General features: G+C 40.8%; 1 protein-coding gene across 2 annotated transcripts in view; it reads right to left on the reverse strand.

Moving 5' to 3' along the window:
- ZFHX4 (zinc finger homeobox 4) overlaps positions 1–23201 on the reverse strand; it is a 157388-nt gene that overhangs the window by 2009 nt on the left and 132178 nt on the right. For both annotated transcript variants that reach the window (XM_077752427.1, XM_077752426.1), the window contains exons 5-9: positions 20188–20304; positions 13799–13932; positions 13362–13562; positions 12600–12717; positions 6799–12063 (exon numbers count right to left, since the gene is read on the reverse strand). In XM_077752427.1, the coding sequence (XP_077608553.1) occupies positions 6799–12063; positions 12600–12717; positions 13362–13562; positions 13799–13932; positions 20188–20304 (5835 nt within the window). The remainder of the gene's footprint in view (positions 1–6798; positions 12064–12599; positions 12718–13361; positions 13563–13798; positions 13933–20187; positions 20305–23201) is intronic.

Raw genomic sequence — 23201 nt, forward strand, 5'->3', positions numbered from 1 at the left:
TAATTAAACAGCAATAGTAAATGACCGCTGAAGGCGCCAAAAAACAAATAGCAGTGAAGTCACAGCTATTCATTACTAGGACTGAGCATGGGTAGGCACGATTCCAGTTTTAAGGGTTCAGATCAGGTTATTTATCACCACTCTGACAATTTGGCTAGCAGAGTACTTGAGGGGATTTGAATATATTAACATTCTACTTCATCCCCCCCCCCCAAAAAACATTCTTCTTCCGGGTTTGCTTGTAGTATGCCAAAAGGACTCTAACCCCGTTAGAGAAGGGGAATTAAATGCTCAGTAGGCAGACACATGTCCGGCAGACTGTGGCTCCTGTGGTAGTGGAGGAGATCTGTGCTGGGTTTCAAGCACTCCGTTCAATGTAGTGGCTAGTAATAACCTATTACACAGCCATTTTTATGAGCTGGATAGTTGGGTGAGAAACTAAACCACAGCTCAGGATTGAAAGGGGAATTGTAAAAGTCTGTGCCTTTCCTGAATATACTTTTTAGAGGCAAATAAAGTTGACTGCAACAGCGACAGACTAGGAACCTAATAGGTGATGGCGTGTTCTCGAAGGAGGTAACGCTCACTCCCAACAATCAGAACAAGGGCAGTGATGGGGGCCTAATGGGTTGATGGAGGAACTAAACAGGAAGAAGTAAATCAGGTTTAAATTATTAGTGTACAGCTGTGGAGAAAATGATCCTAGATTTAAGACAACCACCTTTGTAATATTGTTCAGTCTTGCCTCTATGCTAAATGCAACATTTGGGAGGAAAGAAGGAACAAAGGGATGGAGGGGGAGAGGGAGGGAGGGAGGGAAGGAGAAAGGAAGGAAGAAAGGAGGAAGAAAGGAGGAAGAAAGGAAGGAAGGAAGGAGAACAGGTGACATAAAAACTGCATACTTCTATCTCTTTAGCTAGGAAAAAACTTTAATTAGACTTTGCCCAGCTGAGAAAGCTTTCTCAGGCTTAGTATTCAAGATATGCTGAAGTCCTCAACATCACTCTCAACTTGACCCTAATCATTATCATATTACTGTCAATTAACCCAGCTTATTACTGGCTGCTCTTCTTTGTAACCTCACCACGCCCAACTCTTCTCTGACTTGCTTTGGAATAATTTCTGTAGTTGTATTAGTGATAATCTCTAAGGAATTTCCATCATGTCAGAGAATAGTTTCCTGATATCCTCAATGGTAAGTGGGGACAGATGCTAAAAATTCCTTTTTTTTTTTTTTTAAGTAAGAAAATTGAATCTGAAAGCCGTTAGGTGACTTGACAGAGAGAAATCTATGACTCAATGGGAGATGCGGTTTGAGGAACTGAATTTTATAGCTGCCACTCAAAGTTCCTGTCTAATTAATTTCAAAAGTTAAAAAGTACAAATATTTAAAATGCAAAAAAAAAAATCCTTGAAAGTAACATTGTATTCCAGGAGAAACTGATAGCAAGTATTTACATTTTACATAAGAACGGCTGTCACATTGGAAACACATTTAAAGGAAAATTGTTTAAGATTTGTAGGGGAATGGTTAGGAATGAATGAACAAATTCCTGAATCTGAATCGAATTTGCTAGTATAGACTTCTTAGATTCCTGGGACATAGACCAGCCCTAAGAACACTGTGAAGTAAAGGAGTTGTTTTGGGGCACTAAACCCTCAAGTCCCTTGCCTTCATTCCTGACTACCAGGCTTTTCTTCTTTCCATTCGCCTCTCTATAAATGTTTATTTGCAAGAAAGAATGAAAGATTTGAATACACCTATTTCTGAAAAGGCTTACTATATACTAGATTAAGTAATCTGGGGTTTCTAACTGTGGTAGTATTCTGATTTCATGATATTCTATGCTGTTTTCCATTTAACAGAGGATAATTCGTTAAGTCAAAAGAACTAATATCTAATTATAGAATTTCAGGCCTGAGTGATTCAGGTGGAAAAAGCTTTACTAAGGACAGAAGAACCTTCCTTGCATTGTTAGAGTGATACTGTGTTGGCATTCAGTTTCATGAAGCCATGAAGCCATGAAGCCAGCCTTCGTTTTAGGTCTAGTCCAACTAGACTTTGTACTCAATTGCACCTCTCTCCACCTAACTGCTTTTGCCCCCTACATCTAAGAAAACTGCTGGCTTGCCTATCTGACATGATGAAATTTAAGATGATAAATTTTAAGGAACTCAAAGACTTAAAACAGCAGTGGCAGTTAGAAAGCAGAATGGATCAATAGTTGTGGACTCAGCCTTTCAGATGGGGCCTACAAGTTCCTATCTACAGATCACATAATGAAATGACATGAAAAGTTGTAGAAGACCATAATAGCAATCCTAACTCCTACAGTCAAAGACCAGCAGGGGTTTTCAGGAATTCAACATCTTGAGGAGTAATGTGAACTAAATAATCAGCTATTAAGTAAAAATTTTAGGAAAAGAGATGCAGATGAAGGATAATAAACAATATGCCTTGGGCCTACAGTAAAACACCTAAGCTTGTAAAATAGGCTATAGCCAACTGATATATGAACGTCGGAAATAGAAGAGAAAAACTGAACAGCAATCTCGATACGGAACGAGTGGTAGTAACTATAAACTAAATGCTTGTCAAATTTTCAAGTCTGTTACAGGTTATAGTGCTAAAGACATTTTGTTCCTCTTCCCTAGCTCCTACTCCAGTTCTTTGAAATTTCACTGAGAGATAAAAGTTTTTCTGCAGATAATCTCCTATTATCATTATTTTGTTTGGTTTGATTCTCCTGAAACAGCTGCCTATTCCTGAAAGTTATGCTTTTGGAAGAAAATACTTGTCTCACAATGCACTTAGATCTAGTTATTTTCTCCCAGGTTTCTTTGATCTAGGTCTCCCAGAGGGAAAATTTTCTTTTTGAGGTGAAAATAAAGCTTATTATGTACATAGGGCCAAAGATAATTGTGCTAAAATTATGAAAGACTTACTCTTATCTAGATTTACCCCAAATGTGCTGGTAAATTACATTGAAGTATGAGAAAAATGCACAAGGCATGTTCTAAAGTTCCATTTAAGGAAATGGGGTTAGACAGTGTTTCCAAACACTAATGGAAGATATAAAAATCAGACACTGCTTAAAACGATAAAGTAAATAAGTTAAAAATAGAAAATCAAGTTATTTTCCTATTCATCTTGAGCAAAATGCCAAAGGAAGCCAACATCCTAAAGGATAAAATGTAAATTTAAAGTTTTCTGATTTTTTCCAGGTGCACAGGCATGTGATTTTCTATTGCCACTTGCTCTTTTTGCATATGATCATGATAGAAAAAGACAAAAGTGGAAATTTTTTAAGTAGAAAATAATTCATTCTATTAGCAAATGAGTAATAGTAATCAGTGATACTGAGGCGAGGACCAGGATATAATTCAGGAAACAGGCACGCATAATGTATATTACTCCTGACAGAGCCTTCTTATGATCTTGAAAGACTAAATATTTTGAAGATTTGTTGGAAGCAAGGTAAGCATTAAAGCTGGTAAACCAGGACGGCCATTCCACCCAAAATAGAATAAAATGGGTGATTCAGTGAGGTTGATAAATACTAAAACTGAACACATACATTGCAACTTAAATCAATTTTGGGGGGTAGCCGTTGAAAGCAGACATTACTTCATGGCACATCTCATATTCAGTGGAGTCCCTTTTTAGTGATTTCTTTAGGATTAAAACCCTCAGATTTACCTTCAAAGGGATAGGGTATCTTAAAATGAAGCTTTTTCTATAACTAAATTTCATTAAAGTGGGCCCAAGATGAACATGTCATATTCTCAAAGTTTGTTCATATATATATATTTCAAGCTGTTGCAAGAGCCCAGGGCATGTGAGAAACACAGCTATATTCTACTCAGGAAGTCATTTTCTCCTTTTGATTTCACCTAGCTGGTATGTCTACTTCTATGTCTACTTCTCCTGTAAAGGGAAGGCAATTTTTGTTTGATGAAAAATAACACAGTAGCAAGATGATGATGGAAAGATGGAGAACCCCAGCTCCACGCTATGAGATAATAGAAGATTCAGCGTTACCCACCACGGGGAAATTAGCCTAAACAGGATGTGAACTGTTAAGTGTGGGAACTGAGGTTCTCAGACAGGGTCCTGCTGGTACCTCTGCTGTATTAATCTTTAAAATCCATGGCAAACAAGAACAAATGCAAGGAAGTTGCAAACTCGAGGAGGTGGGTTCACAGACCTTTTCTCTTTGTAACACTCTCTGGTCTGTTTTGGTCCAGGATTGAATAAGGCAACAAGTTCCTCAGTACCTGATGCATTTACAGATACCGTTCATGCTCCCGGAAGGGAGGGCCTCCAGCATCTTTCCCCACCTCTGATACTTAGAAGCAGAGCCCACCTTTCTGGTAGGAGGATGTAAATTATATTTATGGTGAGTCGAATGAGAAGAAAGGGTAGGTTCTTTAAGTATTTCATAAACATTTCTTGCTTCTCTTCTCACTGTCTCTCATGTAAGCCCTCTGGGTACCGGTTTCCGAGAGACAAATCAGAAGGGCGGTCAGGGAGGCACACGATGTACAAGCAAGGCCCGTGATCCAGCGGAGAGTAAACAAGATGCTTTGGCTGCCATTTTGGCAGCCATTTTAGCAGCAGTCAGAGCAGACTTGTAGATGAACACGGACACTTAAACACTTCACCTGTTCCTAGTGCGTGTAAAATATCAAATTTTACTCTATCTTACATAATATTTCATTTTAAATTTTACATAACTGTAAATTTTACAGAACTGCCCATGGGAGTTTTTCCACAGCAGACATTATGTGGAAAAGTCTCTATTTTACGAAACTGATCATAGGAATTTTTCCATGTCAGACATTTTCCTATGTGTCAATAATCACAGTGATTATGTGACATGGGAGGGGAAGTCTAATAATACATTCACATGCAAAAAGAACAAGCACTGCATTATTTTTTTTTTAATTTTTTAATGTTTTATTTATTTTTGAGACAGAGAGAGACAGAGCACGAGACGGGGAGGGGCCGAGAGACAAGGAGACACAGAATCCGAAGCAGGCTCCAGGCTCTGAGCTATCAGCACAGAGCCCGACGTAGGACTCAAACCCAAAAATNAAGCCCCATGTTGGGCTCACTGCCACGAGCAAGGAGCCTGCTTTGGATCCTCTGACCCCTTCTCTCTCTGCCCCTCCCCTGCTAGCTCTCTCTTTCTCAAAAATAAATAAAACATTAAAAAAAAAAAACAATTATATCTGACTTAACTTAAATGTACAAACAGAACATGCAATTGTAACTCTCACATTTGAAGGCCCCAAGAATAACCACCAGATGATTAAGCCCAAAATACCACTTAGAGGCAAAGTAGTTGGTATGATAGTTATGGATAGTTGAAGGAAGGGCCACTGCAGAATTGTTCTCGAGCATTTTTCCAAATGTGTAGATTTATTCTGTTTCTCTCGAATGCCAATTAGTCGTTCAGGACAGGGGAAACCAGAGGAGATAGCAGTCGGGCAAGGGGCCATTCGATATCATCGTTTTCATGTCTCTCAAGCTGAAAGTTAACATAGGACTATCTTCCTACAATCACATGATTTTTTTTTATAAGAGAAAGATTAAATCAAAAAGTTTGAAATTTATGTAAAAGTCCAATTTGTGAAAATGAAAAAAAGTTCAGTGTGTTTTGGAAACTTTCTAGATATGCAATTAGTTCATTCTGGATAATGTCAAAATTTCCTTGTAAAAAGGGAAGACTTCACTGTTTCTTCTTCATTTTGTTTGAAAAAAATCACTGTTAATTTGAAAAATAAAACTTACTTTAAGGAAGAAATTATAAGAGAACCGTTTTTTCTATTTTGCGTAATATGTAATGTTTATATAACATATAAAACAGTAAGTGTGGCTGGGTGATTGCCTAGTGCACTATATTCAACTTTTTTTAAACCCAATATAATTGGATACCTATTCTTATTCACAAAATTGAAACTGCATAACTTATGTTTCTCTTGATTAACAAGTTATATTTCTCTTGATGAACACAGAACTGTGTCCATCATCTGGGGTTGCCTCAAACAGCTTTACAATTTAGTTATGACTTAATTATAGGCATTGGGTAAAGGTGGGGATAGAAAGTCATAGAGTAATATCAATATATGTCTAAGGTCATAAATTTACTTAAATAACAAGTAACAATTGGTGCTACAAAAATAAAAATTTCATAGCAATGCTAACTTGCAAATTATCACAGAAGTCATATTTTTAGTAATTAAACTTTGAAGTTTAGTTTATTTTCTGCTAGGTGTAATGTAGGTGAATTCCTGCATCTAGGGGGCCCTCAGGTTTTGAACTTCCTGGCACTTAAGAATAAAAAGAAACAAACAAAACAAACAAACAAAAATTTTCCTTGGAAAGAACATAAATTAAGATCCAAAATATGTATTATTTAACACTTTGCTTTATTAATATGTATACCGAATATTATGCCACATGTTTGTGCTAAAATGCCATTTGAAATCAGTATTAAAATAATTATATAAAAAGAATACTTCTAAGACATAAGGATGTCATGATACAAATAATTAATATATTTCTGAGACACTACTATGACCTCCCTAGTCTTTATTTTTCTGTATGTGTTCAGGTTGACTTACTTCCTGGTTCTAATTATAGCCAGCAAAGTATATATTTCAATTAATGTAAAGGTTTCACTTCCTGAAATTAAAAGAGATTCAGAGGTACCCTGTTCTTGGTCACCTGTGATCGGCTGCCTAATATTGATTAATTAATTAATTAGACTGACTCTCCTGGAAAGGACTTACTGTTTGAGTTTTGTGGAAATCCAGGCAAGGAGGATGGACCGTTCATTCCGGGGAGCAGAACCGGGGGGAGGCCGGGGAGGCCTGGGTAGGCTGCCGGCAGACTGATGCCATGGAGGGAGCCGCTGTCCATCATGCCCGGCTGCTGTACCGCTAAGCCCAGCACATCTGAAGCTTTCTTTATACGATCAAGTTCTTGCTGGGCCATCAGCTGTCGAACGGTGGTCGGAGCCAAGTAATCTTTCTCCCGATCGAGCTGGCTCCCAACAGTCTCCCTCACTTTTGAAATGTGCTGTTTGGAGAAAATATGATCTCTGATGGACAAACGGGCAGAGTACTTCACCCCGCAGAGGGTACATTCTGGTTTGGTGCCTTCTGTTCCACTTTGATTAATCATGAAAGGCTTCCCTATGTTAATTTTAAATTTCTTTTCCTTTGCCCTTGCATTTTGGAACCACACCTGGACCACGCGTTTGGGCAGACCAATCTCATTGCCTAGCATCTCGCATTCTTGCATGGTTGGAGTTCGGTAGTCACTGAAGCAAGCCTTGAGAACCTTGAGTTGGAGATTGCTCATTTGGGTTCTGAAACGCTTGTGACCTGGTCGATCGTTGCTTTTGGATTTAAAAGGATTGCTGGATCCAAAGGGGTTCGGTGAACTGGGGTCAGCGATGCTGGATGTCTCACTGCGGTCGGCATTGTCATCGGGGTCATCCGTGATGTAAAAACTTTGGTCATGGTCGCCATCCTTATCGTTGAAATGGATGGAGGGACTGGTGAGAGAAAAGAGAAATTTTTCATCGCAGACCTCCGTGGTGGGTGTGGTCGCGGGTTTTGGCAGCGCGTCAAGAGTTTTGGGCTCTTTAGGAGATAAAGCTGGCTTCACGTCCCCGGAACTTCCCGTGGTGCTTTCCATCTCAGCCGCGCCCTCGTCGCCGGTGGTGGCGTCACTGATCGCTGTATTAATCGATGAAGTCTCATCAAAGTCAGTTTTGTTCTGATCATACCCTGCCTCTGCAGGAGGGGCATTCAAATTCTCTACGTCCTCAGAACATTCTGCTTTAAAAGAGGAAGGGCTTAAAAGATTCTTCGGCGACAGTTCTGCAGTTTTACTCACAGGCGTTGACACTGTAGACGCCAATTCATTCTCACTTGATAGATCCATTTTCGTTAAGGGCAGAGATGGATAATCAAAATAAATGTATTTCTGAGGGCTCTCTCCCCCGTCTTCCGTTGATATCAGAGGGCTTGGCGGCAAGCTGTACCCGGCCTGCTTTCCCTCGTTCCAGTGCCGAGAGCGGATGTGGCTTTCTAAGGCTGACTTCGCCTTGAACAGGGCTCGGCAGAAAGGACACCGCTTATGGGACTGTGCTGGGCCCACTGCCCGGAACTGGCCTTTCCTCTCTCGAGCTCGGGTATTCTGGAACCAGACCTGCACGACCCTTTTCTTCAGCCCCACCTCACGTGCAATATGGTCAAGCATTTTCCTGGTAGGGTTGGAATCCAACAAGTATTTCTCATAGAGTATTTCCAGTTGCTCGGGGGTGATGGTGGTTCGCAGGCGTTTATCGCGGTGTTGGTCTTCACCGCTGTTGCCTCCCTCCTTTTCACTGCAAGCATGGTCTTCTTTATCATCCAGTTTCCTTTTCAGGGAAGCGGCGACCGTGGCGGGCGGTGTGGCGTGAGAGGAGCCGGTCTGCGGTGGCATCTGCGCCAGAGAACCACTCAGCAGCTGTCCGGTCATCAGAGGGTTGTTGGGGTCGAATATCATGTAGGGCATATCCATGGGCCTTTCCAAGAACGGAGAGTGAAGGAATTGGTTTTGAGCAGCAAGGAAGTGCATGTGCTGGTGCTCTTGCCAGAGTTCCAGAGTGGGGAAGGCCACTGTACACTGATCACATTGGTATTGTAGTAACTGTGGAGGTAGACTGTTCTGGAGAGAAGTCATGGAAATCTGCAGCGGACTGGAAGGGACCGGGGTCTGCGAGGCCGAGGGAGGTCTTCCGACCAGCGGGGGTTGTTTCGGTGGCTGTGGCTGTGGCGGGGCTGCCGAAGCCTGGGGCGGGTCTGAGGACGTTGATGCTAATGGCAGGGCTGGCTTGGTGCCTTGAGAAGGGGGCGAGGGGTCACTCTGCTTTGGCTTTTCTGCGGGATATTCAGGTTTTGGAGAGGTCTTCTCAAGTTCTGGTTTGGGGGACGGGATCAGGGGGGTACTCGTCCCAGAGCCAGAGCTCGCTGCGGGGGCAGCAGTGTTTTTGGCTGCGTCCGTCTGACCAGACACCGTGCAGTGCTTATACACTACTTGATCAGTGGCATCCATGGAGTCTTCGGTTTGGCTTTCATCTTGGGCGTCATCATCCTCATCCTTGTAACACTGCTTCTTCTGATGCGTAATCAAGTCAAAAATCCTGGGGAAAACCACATTGCACTTTTTACACTGGTACTGCATGTTGCTTGTTCGAATGTACCGTTCATTAGTGAGTTCTCTCTTTTCGTTATCTTTCGTTTCTGCTTGGTTCTCATAACTCTTGCGTGCTTTCTGACGAGCGTTCTGGAACCATACAACAATAACCCGGGTAGGGAGATTGAGAACAGTGGAGAGTTGTTCTATTTCATCATCTTTTGGGTAAGCGTTTGTGTCGAAAAAGTCTTGTAGAACCCTAAGCTGGTAGTCGGTAAATCTCGTTCTAGAAGACCTTTTGCTGAACGATGCATCCGATTTGTAATGTTCTAAAGAGGAGGGCTGTGGATCAATTCTGATATCTTCCAAAACAGTTATGGGAGGGTTACTGAAGTTGTACGGCGAATCCTTATTTCGTTGCCGTTCCTTAAAAAGCGTATTTCGAAACCAGTGCTTGATAACTTTTTGAGAGAGGCCAGATTTCTCTGCCATCTCTTGGATCTGTTCTTCACTCGGAGAATTGTTGATGTCAAAATAAGCCCTCAGGATTTTTAGTTGGTCGTCTGTAATTCTTGTCCGTGGGCGTTTGAACTGAGAATGCCTTAAGAAGTTGGGATCTAATCCGAGCTGCTGTTGGCAAAGCTGCGTGAGATCGGCAGAGAGAGTGTCCATCTGGGGCAGCTGCAGGGCGAGCTGGGGAGGGAGTGCAGGGTGCTGCACGGGCTGCATCATAATGGAAGGGAAGAGTGGAAGGTCCAGGGAAACAGGCAGCTGGACCTGTGTGGGAGCTGAAGGGGGAGGGGGCGGAGGGGGTGTTTCTGGAGAAGATGGTGAAATTGGATAAAGCTTGTCATAGGCCTCCCTGTACTGACGAGCGAATTTTTCTAGTGCTCCGTAAGGAAAAAATTGCCCGTGGACATGTTCTTGGTGACTCTTTAAAATAAGAACATTGGAAAACAATTTGCCACACGTTCCGCATTCCAGTTTGTCAGTGTTCTCCCCTTCACCACATTTGCCCTTCTTCTGTACCTTCTGCCTGTTTTCGTTGTACTGAATGACCAGTTCAAAACCAAAGTTTTCCAGTAAAGCCTTGGCTGCATTTCCTCTGGCCCCTGAAGCGATTCGGGGTGGTGGGATGCAGGGTTCCAAGGATTTTTGCTTCTTTAGGTCTTTGCCTTCTTTGAGTCCTTCACCTTCGCTTGAATATTCTTGCTTTGGCTTTTCTTGCTTTTCAGCAATCTCTTCTGTCTCCTTGTAAGACGGCGCGTCCTTTGGAACAGGACAGTCTGAACTAGCTACGCTCGTTTGCTCTTGTTTCAATAATTTGCTTGCTGCCTGCTGCTGCTGCTGCTGCTGCTGTTGCTGCTGCTGCTGTTGCTGCTGTTGCTGCTGCTTTTGGGGCTGCAGCTGGGGTTGGCTGGCCTGGTACTGTTGTGCTTGTTGCTGTAGAATTTGCATTTGAGTTTGGCCAACGTGGTGCTGGGTTTGAATCTGCTGCTTCAAGTCTTCCAGCAAGGATCCAGCCATTCCTGACATGCCGGGCATACCAAACGTGGCCGAGCCGGGCAAGCCCAGATCCGGCCCCAAGCTGAACTCCGTCCCGGGGATGTAGAATGGGAAGAGAAACTGAGGCTGCTGAAACTGCAGCAGAGCTTCCGGGGTCATAGGGAAATGAGGCAAAAAGGCGGGGTTTAGAAACTGAGGCTGAAAGAAGGCGGCTTGCTGCTGTAACTCGTGCTGTAGCTGCATCTGGATTTGTGCTGGTGACTGCAGTGGGTGATGGCTAGGCTGGGCAGAGATTAATTCCGGAGTTTGCTTTTTATTTAATTCTTTGGCATCTAAGTGGGCATCTTTGCTGCTTACTGTCGCTAAACTCATGGACTCTAACATCCCTTGGCCGGGACTATTGTTGGCCGCCATGCTGTGCCCACCAGCCACGTGGCCACTCGGCTCCAGCTTGGCAGCCCTCGCCTTTGTCTGGTGGAGCACGGACCTCATGTGGATTTCCAGTGTCGAGCTTTGGCTGTACGCAACGTTGCAGATGCTGCACTTGTAGGGCTTGTTATCTGTGCTGCTGTTGGTTTCTTGCGGAACGGGACTGGAGGCTTCCTGCAAAACCTTCTTCAACTTATGCAGATGAGAAACTGAATTATAATGGACCAAGAGAATGTTCTTCTGGGTGAACGACTCTTTACACACTGTACATTTATATGGGCGAGATGGATCAAGGAATTTTTCCATCGTAAAATTTGGCCCTTTTCGAAAAGGTAAGGTCCGCTTTGGTTCAGAGCCCATGTCATCGGGAATCGAGCTACTGTCGCTTCCTACGGGACTTGCCTTCCCTTCGTGGTCCACCTCATACTCTCTCTCCATTTCCTGCTCTAGGGCATGGTCGTCCTGCGTCATAGTTTCACTCTCTGCCCAGAGCTCACCATTCACGGGCAAGGAGGCATACAGCTGCTGAAGCTCAGCTTCACTCAGCTCGGGGTGGCCTGCTTCCAAGTGTTTTTTTAAAGCCTGGAATGTACGGAAACTACGCTGGCAGAGATTACACATCGTCGCGGCCCGAATCGCGTGATACTGGGAATGTATCTGAAGCTTCTGCATCGTCTTGAAAGCCAAGCTGCAGTGGTTACAGCGATACTTATAAACGTGGCGGTCCGACACAGACAGTGGTTGCCTTTTCTGCTGCTCGCTCAGCTGATCTTGGAGAGTGTCGGGGATTTTCACATCCTTACTGTTATTTTTATTCCATTCTGACACTTCCATGGGTTCTTTAGTCGGTTTTTGCTCCTCACTCTTTATTTCCACGCCAGCCTTTGAATCGTCAAGACCTGCCATACTTTTGTCATCCACTGGACTCTCCCCTGTGGAGAAGAAAGCACAAATAGGTCGCTCACAGGAAGAAAGCCTACTGCTTAAATGCCAATAAATTTCCTAAGTAGGAACCACTAAAGATTTCCACTTAATCGATCTTTGAAGTGATATTTATTGAGCAACTACTATGTGCCAAGCACTGTACTGGGCCCTGGAGATGAACAAGAAAGCACCCTGGCCTCAAGGAATTTCAGGAGAGGAAAAAAGGCAAGTTGAAGGTAATTATAGTAGGCTGCAATCAGCATGTTATCGAGAGCCATAACCTCAGTGTTCAGGAATTAGAACACACAGACTATTCTTGGTCATCGGCACTTAAGTCCCCCAAGGGCAGTCACAGATAACCAGATGGATACTAAATGTGCCTTGGAAAATGTTACTCGTGGACACACCATAGCTTTTTTTCCTCTATGCTCTGCAAACAACAACAACAACAACAACAACTTTGATAGTAACAATCCTGGATTGTCACCACAAACACGCACCCCCGAGCATGTTCTCTGTACATCTTGCTCCCAGGCCGGCGTACCTGAATATTTCCCAGACCCCTCAGCTGTGATGGCTGCAGGTGTGTCCCGCTCCGATTTCTCAGAGGCAGCTGCTGGCAGTAGCAAACTGTTCGGCATCATCACGTCAGGCACAGGCACCTGTGAGAACCACGGGTGTTCATGTCAAATGTGGCCCGGAAAGCAGACTCCATTACACCTGCACTTGGCAGGAGAGCATAGCTCACGTAACATTTCTCCAACAAAAGCAGAGACATTTTGAGGATCAAGGCTATCCCTCTGAATTTGAGATCAATGCTGTTGAATGCTGTACTCGTTTCTTTTTTTCTTCAAACCTATGACTTGAAGGTTTTTGTAGGTCCAGTGTTTTATAATGATAACCAAGAAATTTTGAAACGCCACATGTCCTCATGAGTCATTTAGTTAACATTACAGATAAAATGTAAGATAGTCAAATACTCTACTGAAGGGGTGCCTGGGTGGCTCAGTCAGTTAAGCATCTGCCTTCAGCTCAGGTCATGATCTCACGGTTCATGAGTTCAAGCACCACGTCGGGCTCTGTGCTGACAGCCAGCTCAAAGCCTGGAGCCTGCTTCGGATTCTGTGTCTCCCTCTCTCTGACCCTCCCCTGCTCACGCTGCCTCTCTCTCTCTCTCTCTCAGAAATAAATAAAAACATTAAAAATATTTTAAAATAAATAAATTCCTCAACCAACAATTACAGATTCTGTGTTGAGACTTTTGCAGAGGGCATGTCACACGTGCATCAACATTCGGTCTCCTTACTGTCATGAGCAGCTTCTCCACACAGTCCGGAGACACACTGTGCAAATGCGTCAGATGCAGCTGGAGGTGCATTTTGTTGCTGAGGACGTCCTGGCAGAGGGGACAGCAGATGACCGGCTGCACCGAGTGCTGTGACAGGACATGCATCTGGATACGACTTTGGTCCCTACTGTTGTAGTTACAATAAGGACACTGAAAGAACTGGAGAATATGGAAGAAACATGGCCGCCATTAGTTGACGTACTCGGATGACCTCAGAGCGTTAGAAGTAACACCAAGAGTTCATTATACTGCCGATCACAGTCTCTACATACACTTCGACAGCATGAAATTGTTTGGGGCTCTGTAACTATCAGGAGCAATAACAACAGCAGTAATAACAACGATAACAATAATAATAAACAGGTTTACACAGCAAAGGGAAGAAACACATTTACCTGTTCGTGACAGAATTTGTTGTCCTCTGTAGGTTTTGATCTTTTTGTTGCAACATCCTCTTCTTTGGCCAGCAGGAGCTGCTGGGTCCCCCCTCCCACACTGACTTTTAGCTCCTTTTCTGGTGTGATTATTCCTGATTCCCAAAAAAGAATAGAAAACCTCAATTTTAAAAGACTAACATCAAACTCTGAAAAATTACATGTTTTTCAAACAGCTCTGGCTCTAAATCCACTGAATCCTTAAAATGACTGAACAAACACTTTTAAATGATGGTAATCTCAAAAGGCAAAAAGCACACTTCTTTTTATCTACTAAGTAGACTTTATAAATATATTTTAAAATGTACTTCTGTCTCATGTTTAGATAACCCTAGGTGACCTTGAAAGATTCATCCATAACACATGCTCTCTGGTGTCTCAGGATGCCTTTATCACATTAAAGCGAATCTGCTCCCATTCACAAATGCTAACTTGGAAAATAGTTCCTTTGACTAACATTTAATTACTTATCTTTTTTCTAAAATTCTTGGACCCTGAAAACATTTCAGAAGACTGAGAAGAACTGGCTAGTTATAATTCAGAAACTAAAATAATATTTTTACAGGGTACGTATAGGGTTTAAAAATTTAGTACACATTACATATCTGTCACTACATTTTGCGATTCACGCTTTCCTTCAGATGTCTCAGCAGCTGGCTGTGCACATAACATTATGGCCCAAATCTCAAGAAGACAATTGTTTTATGAGGTTAATCCGAATATTCGGTGTTAAAGATGGTTTAGAATTTTGCCTAGATGAGCAATGTAATGTGCAGGAGCTTCACACACATCAAAGAAAAGAGTGCAATTCTAATTTCCCAATCTAACAGAAAATTCTTTCCAGCATCAATTTTCCCGATAATCTCCTCTGTGAGGCTGGATATTACAACGACATTGGGTAGGCATGTCACATACATCTCACGACAAACACAAAACCTCATTTACCATCCATTCCAATCTCATCATAGCGTGGCATCATCTGACCTTTTTTCTGCTGTTTATTATGAGTATTTCTAATTTTAACTTTCAATTTTCACCATCTTCCAGTCAATTTGCAACTAAATTATTTCCAGGGTGAGGACACTATCACTGGACAACTGGGTGCAAATACATCTTGAAATGCAATGAAGCTAAACCATTGATTGCTATCAGACCCCGCGTAAATATAGAGTCTAGGCGTAATCTGATTGTATGCTGTGCATGAAGATTTATCTTGATTTTTTTTCAATCCACATACGGTTCATATAAATGAACAAATTGCACCTTATTGCAAAATAACCCAGTTTTAATTTTAAAATAAGGTCAAGGATGTTACGGAAACAAAGTAAAAATGAACCAAAAAATATATTCTTTTTCTATCCTGACTAGAGATGCATGTTTTCTACCATATAAATAATTTTAGGAATTTCACATTCAGAAAGAAATTTAAAAGTGAGAGGACTCTGAGGAGACCAAAATTAAAAAAAAAAAAAAAAGACAGGAGTTAAATGACACGATGACAATCGTCTTATTCCCTTGAGGCTTTGTGGTAGGTATAGAATTAGTGCTACATTTTCAACACATTATACTGCTATTGATGTCTGGATTTACAAACATTAGATTTTGTTTGAATTAGTTCATTTGTCCTATATATACATATGCCTTGGAGAAATTTAGATTCTTTGTAAATATTTGAAAAAATGATTTATCATATTTGTATTTGAATGAACTTAAATTTGAGACTGACTGAAGAATTTCATTACACTGATTAAACAATACCCAAATACTTGATATCCAAAAGATAGGTCAAAAACAGTAATGTTTATTTCATAATTAATTCTGGCATCAAAAAATATGTTTTTCCTTCTCGAAATGTCCTTTTATGATATTGGTTTAAAAGTGTGAAAAATAACATTAGGAAGACGATATGCTCTACAATATTTTGCAAATAAAACGTACTCCCTATGGTGTCAGACCAAGTTCTATGAAATGATTGTCATTTAAATCAGCAAATGCCTACCAGTTGCTTTCTCCTGTGGAACTGAGTTTTCTTAAAATGTTCCTCATTAATGAGCATGAATACATTCCCGTAAGAGAATAATACTGTGTCATATTTTCTTATCATCCTTTTTGTGTATGTGGTAGAATTGGACATGACCAAATAATAAGTTGGTCCAATTCCCTATGCTATCAAAAGCTGTCACACACCAGTTGAAAGATAATCTCCATGACTCTGGCTGCTTGCGGGTGCTATGGAACATCAGCTATAGAATAAACCTTCCATAAACTTCTAAATCTATTAAATTTATAGCTATGGCCTTATTTTCATAAGCATATATATCTTAATGTTAGTACCATAAAGGATCAAAAATATTGCTTTCATGGTTTGAAACATTTCACTAAGAGTGTGCTGGAAGTTGGTGAAAATATTTGGTATAAATTCATGTTCTTATTTTTGCCTTATTAACATCCATCAACAGTATATTATACTGTTAATATTCATCAACAGTATATTAAACTGTTTTTTTTTTAATTTAGTGACATTCCATGTTGTCTCGAGGAAGCAAAGAGTTAAATTGTAGGGCCATTACTTCATAGCCATTGCCTAACTGCTGGCTACAGTATTCCATCCAATATATGTGTCAGCTTCAATAGTTTGTGGCTAATTAACTTAGTTAATTAATTAAACCATGATCTGAATGTAAGCTGGGCGCTTCCTAAAGACCATCTTATTTTAAATTAAAAAGAAATTATAAATAAAGGCTAGGCTCCCCCTCCATTTATAGCCAGCCAGCCCAGAAATAGATGCCATTGATAAGAAGAAGCAGAGAAAGCTGAGATGTAATAACATAACAAGAACAGACTCTTGAGGATAAGGGAGGTCATCAAGATTATTTGCAAAGATGATGGAAGTTACATTTTATGCACGCATGCCTTTTCTACTCAAAGGGTGCTATCTCAGGTACTATGGCCTCCGTGATAAATTGTAGGGCATCAACTCTGGGATCTTTTTCTGAATTGTCTTATCCTAGAAATATATTAAATAAGGGCCTGCCAATTTTGGGAGGTTTTGATTAAGTTTTGTGATTACTCATAGTTTATGTCTGAAACTTTATTTGAACTAAACCGTGTTTGTTACCCAGGACAAAATTTGAAATGAGATCACAATTCATTTTTGTGTTATTAAGGACATCCCAATATTCTCAAAAAACAATGTCATTTTAATGCATTTTAACTAAAAAATGAAATCTAATTACAAATAAGCACTGCCAAATAGATGAGCCAATGATTATCTGTCAGTTATGGGATTATTTAGCTTGCATGAGATGGCTAATATAAAAATAACATAATTCATTTTGATTCAGAGGCTGCCTACTTAATAATTTTCAATCCCTGAAAAACAGAAGGTTGTAAAGTGGTTTATACTCATAATAAGAGAGGAAAATCCAATAGCATATATATGTACTCAAAACAAATCTGGAAAAAAAAAACCCAATAAAACAAAAACCTGAGTAATTATCTATCAATCAATGTATTTGATGAAGTTTGACTACTATAAAACTTGAATATAACAAAGGATGTTATTCAACTACAAACAATTCTAAATTATAATTACTGGTACAGTATTCTTTCTAATGAGGCCGGAATGAAAGGATAATTTTAATTGCAATAATGAAGGTTAATTTCCATCCTTCCTCATGTTTACTCCCTTATTAAAAAGTGGTCCCCTTAGCCATGGCAGAGACATATTACATTTTCAATGCAAATGTATTAATCTGGATAAACTCTATATTAATTCTTGTACTGCACAGAGCTATAATTTGGATTATAATTAATCTAAAGTGGCACTAGATTTAAATGACAATATAAATGAGGCATTATGAAGCTTTTCTATTATGAATGAATATTCAACAAATATTACTTGCATATTGCCAAATCTCATTTTGAAAGCTCCAGTCCTAGAGATTAATGTCAGCAACACAGCACAACAGCTTACACAAACATAGTCTTCCTAACATGTGCTAATTCCTCCCTGTCTAAAAATGTCTGTGTTAAAGTGGGGCCACACTATTTTCCCATCTAACATTTTAAGACAGTGATTAACGTTTAAGTCTGCTAGTACTTTTTGACAATTATAATGGACATAAGGAAAAAGACCAATACAGACATAAGTGGTTATTCAATCATTAGAAATATGTATAAGGAAAAAAATCCATGTAATAATTTTTTCACTTAATCAGATTCCATTTAAAAAGTGGAAAACTTTGTTGAAAGCTCATGTTAGTTGTCAGTTACAAGAACTGTCTGGAAATCTAGGAGGTTTCCAGGCTAAATATTTGAATGGTAGTAATTGTTTTTTGGTTGGTGCTTAAATCCCACTTTCATTTCTATAGATACACCTAGGGAGGAATTTCTGCAGGAATTAAAAATGGTTTTAAATAAGTAACATTATGCAATGTTCTGTATTCCCTCAGAAGCTGGAGCCCTGTCTAGATGGTACAATTAGGCGCTCGAGAAAGGACAATAACTCATCAGGCCATTAGGGAGTGATTGAGCCCATTATTTATACAGAGCAGGAAACTGCTGGTGAAGATACAGCCCCTGCCTCTGTGGGATTCTCCAGGAAGACTCCTCCCTCGATAGTAAGATTGGATGTGTTTTCAAGAGATTCCCAGAATGCATCTTTTGGAAGGCATGAGATATTTACAACCAAGCATCATGTCATATGCCTAAGTATTACGTGAGCATTTAGCAGACACTAATAGGCTACCCGTGTGTTTCACATATTCTTTTAAAGAATGGGAGGGATATGCTTTGCGATGTCTTTGGGTATGACTGTGAGAAGGACACCAGTGACAGAGGCCTGCCATCCCTGAGGTAGCCAAGCAGCTAGGCTTGATGAGGTCCATCCTAGAGAATGAATAAACTGACTACCTTGCTATTTCCAATTATTTTCAAACGAGGTTTAGATGGCACTGCCCTTGACCTTAACTGATCACGAGGTATTTCAAATCCCTTGTGAGTAACCTCAGGAGCCGGCTTACTAATATACAGCTATGGCATCTTTTTTACATTGCTTTAGGCTCAATACCAACCTTAGATCCTCTTTGTTTAAATCAAATTAGGATCATATGTTAGCCACCACATCCTAGCAAATTTAAGTGGGTGCTTTCCCACTGGACTCCTGAGAGAAACGTAGCGTTGAACGACGTGGGGTAGGAAGCAGAGAGGCCCTTCAAATAATTTTTGAAGGGAATGCAAAACTTAGATAGGCAAAGACTGAAGGACAAATATGGGATAATTCAGACTTAAACAAACTTGCATGTAAAAATGATATCTTTTGCACAACCCAACGTCTTCATGGTGAAAACAAGCTTCTTTATATATGCAGCTGTCACTGGAATTCAAGGAAAAGATAGATGGGTACCTGAAGCTAATAGGCTTGAACCCGTTTCAGCACTTCTTCTGCTTCAATGAGTCCAACATAATAAAACTAGGTATAGCGTGCAGCAAAAGTAGCCAATGTAATATTCATTGCGACCATAGATTTCCATCTCATACATACAAAGCATGGATGAAGTCATATATTTGCCAAATCAAACACAGAAAAAGCCTTAGGTATCCACACCAGATGCTGGCCTAGGGTTTGTTTGTGCACAAGTAAATGTCATGACACGAAGGTTTGTTTTCAAAGACAGTAGCTTTCATTACTGGGATTTGTCTATTCTAGAAGATCAAAATTACCCAGCACCTAATCCCTTTTCAATGATATTTCCTCTTTCTTAGGCTGAATCATCTGTAAACTTTTCCACTGGATTTTGTTTGAAATGCCTCAAATAGATGCCCTTAAAAAGAGCAAATTCCTGAGTGTAAGTTGTAAAAAAGCAAGGAAAAATAACATTTATTTTTAGGGTTACGTGGCTTGGGGGGGTGCATGTGACTGAATGAAAAAAATTCAAGTGATATCTAATCCTGCGCTTATGAAAAATTAATATGCCATCAGAGGAATCACAAGTATAGCTAAGATTAATGAAAGGCGCTTAAAAAATTACAAGCACACAAACTGATTTGATTAAAAAATAATCTCGCTGGTCGTCCTGTAATATTCTTCAACTTATCCACATCTATTCTGTCAGATGGTTATGATTAAAAATAGGTCAATGGGAGGCTACTGATAGAAATCACATGTAAAATGCACATGCAATGAATAGTAGTGGGAATGTTCAGACAGTTTTAAATGAATAAAAGCTTTTAATAAGCTTTGGTGGGGGGTGAAGGAAGGGCTGATTGCAGGGCCTGGGGAGGGATTAGNNTGCGGGGGGGCGGGGGGAGGATGGAGGGAAGAAAGGTGAAAGATGCTAGCATCTTACCAGAATCTTTATTAGAGTTTTTGCCTTCACTACTGTCTCTCTCACACGTGTCTCTCTCGTCATCCTCCACCACTGAGGCAGGCTTGGCCACTCCCTCAGCCTCCTCACTCTGTTCTTCTGTCAAGCAAAGCAGACCAGTCAGTAGGATTGAAAACCCCAGAAACATGCACACTAAAATCAATGTGACCATTGAAAGGCAGTGCTCTTTGTGAATCATCTGCAGACATTTACTCTGAAAAAAGAACATAAGTTTATTCCAAAGTCTCTGTTAGAACCTGCTACTACACCAATGCAAATTTTCATCTAAAGGAACTCCTTTGACACCCATTGAGGAAATGTGCCTGTGCTAAATTAAAAGAAAGCATCTTAAGTACAGTCGAAGCTAGAAAAGACTTAAAAAGAGGTGTAAGCCAATTCTGTCCTCTTAACAGTAGAAACTTCTCAACCACATGGGCCTACTGTATCCGCAGACTCAGAAAGATGACAGGACAAACCCAATCCTTGGAAACAATTCTTAGTGAAATAATGTGATCATGACGGGTTAAACGGAAGACAGGTGTTACTCTGCCTTCAGTCCCCAGGCCCCCGGGGGGAATTTTTTGGAATTTGTCAGAGTAGGATCTCAAAACTTCAGTTACATTGGTGTGTGTGTGTGTGTGTGTGTATGTGTGTGTGTGTGTGTGTGTGTGTGTGTGTGTGTGTGTGTTCTATAGAGGGAGCTATACAGAGCATAGGACATAAGAAGGTATACTTCTTCTATGACAACCACGTCACCCCACACCTCATTCACGGGTTCACACCAGCTAGATTACATGGAAATCCTCACAGTAACTCAGCCCTATTTAATTATTCTGTAAATCTTAGCTATGCCGCTGCTGGTGGATTAATCTGTTTATGCAGTTAGCCTCTATGCTGAGTCTGTGTAGCACTAATCCGTGAAAGGCCCACTGTTCTCTTTCATCCTGCGATCATTTGTCTCTCACTGTGCTGATGTCACATTTTAATGAATTTTTAGCAATCTGAGTAATGCCAGATAACCAGACTCGCAACTCCCCACAGCATGGCATGCTGTTTTCATTGCAGCACAAAAAAATAAAAATCATATTCCCCTGTTCAGGTAGGAATTACATAAATTAGGAGAAGAAGGTAAAATGGGATTTGAAGCGCCAGACTGCTCAATTTCATAAAATCTTTAATGACCATATAAATTAACCCTGGAAAGGCAAAAGGTCATCGACACACATTTGCATACACTCTTCTATTTACTTTTGATAAGCAGAGCTTTTATGCAGGGAACATGATACAATTAACCCTTCAATAACCATACAAAACGCTGCTACGGACATTTTAAGTGTCAAGCATTAACTGAAAATTACACACTGCATAAAATTTTCATTGCAAATGCTATAGTGATTGAAAGGGGAAATCGTGGCCCTCTCCACACCCCATGTTTTATTAATAACGTTCTGACAGCAGAATGAAATATCCACTGTCATATGTAGNCCAGGAAACAACAGAAGGGGGCACTTCGGGGCTCGATGGGGGAAGCTCTAAAAAGCTGAGGGGGAAAACAAGGGCATTTATTAAATTTGAAATAAGAATTTGTTTCAACTGTGAGTCCTCAAAGGCACCATACAAATCCATTTATTCCATAGTTGCACTGCACGAAAGCAGAACTGAGGTCCGGTGGGGGGAGTGGTCAGTCATCTGAGGGCTTGGGGCAGGGGAGCTTCCTTTTCAGGCAAATACCTGTGAAATTTTTCCTTTAAGAGGAGAGAATCAACACTTCTTAAGGCTCTAGCCTGCTTTCACCCCTCATCAGTGATAATTACTGATCAAACACAGGCTTGCTCAGCCCAGCAGGGGCCAACCTGGCTGGGGACCGTGGCCAGTTTGGTTTGGGGGGCAGGAAGGCTGAGGTCATGACTGGATTGGGCTGTTTCCCTGCCAAGTGCACACATATGACATGACATCCATTGTCAGGCCCTCTACCTACGACAGCCCATGGCAATTACTTTTCAACTCATCCTGGGGAAGGGATGCAAGACTTCTTTGAGTAGATTTACTGGACCTTTTCCCCAGGGCTGGAAAATGAAGTGTCAGAGTGCTACTGAGTGTCCTTATCTTGAGGGGACATAAAATTGTAAGGGCTATCGCAACTCACGTTAATAAAACATGGCGTGTCAGGAGAAGAAAACAAAAATTATGAAGGTACTAAAAGACAAAACTACAGGATAATCTGGGTCTCATCAGACAGTTTTTGCAGGGTCTTCTTCATTTTCCAGTATGTGTTTTAAGTGTGAGAGAAATTCCCAGACATGTTCTTCTATACATCACTGTGGTGTCTGACCTCAGCCTGACCCTGGCAACAGTTTGAGAAATCTGAATGTGAACAAAGACTCTGTGTCAGCAGCAGGGAAAGATTGTGGGGTAGGCTCTCCCCATCAACTTAATCGCAAACAGCAGTTCTGAGGCCATAACTTTGCCTGACTCTTCCCAAGCCACAACTCATAACCTCTAGAGGTGGATTTGCCCGCACTGCCTCTGCTTCTGTGACTTTTTTCCCTCTCTCTTTTCTGGTTCTTCCTTTGAAGTAGGCAGGCAATTAGCTCTAATGCTCAAGCAATTCAGACCTGTTTTGTGGTTTGGAAGGCACAAGCTGTTTATTACAGGTAGGCTCTTTGGAGCCATAGAACTTTGCAAATTTTTAATCAGGCAAAAAATAATCAAAGGGTAACTTATATACACCATAAAGTTTCATACAAGCCAGGGGGAAAAAAAGCTCACTTTCATTCTTAAAGAGAACTTTTGAAATAAATTTGACATTCATTCTGTAAATGGACTTTAGAGTTAAGAATATTAATGAGGAGAAACAGCTTTCTCTAGGAAAATTGTAGGCTGCATTTGGGGTTAGAGGAAGAGGTGTCTACATTCTAATTTTCAAGTACCATATTTCTCTCAATAGTAAAATGCCATAAAATATAAGATTCTGTATAGGAAAAAACACGTATATT

Source organism: Crocuta crocuta, unplaced genomic scaffold (assembly GCF_008692635.1).
Source record: "Crocuta crocuta isolate KB4526 unplaced genomic scaffold, BGI_CrCroc_1.0 scaffold141, whole genome shotgun sequence".
NCBI lineage: Eukaryota > Metazoa > Chordata > Mammalia > Carnivora > Hyaenidae > Crocuta > Crocuta crocuta.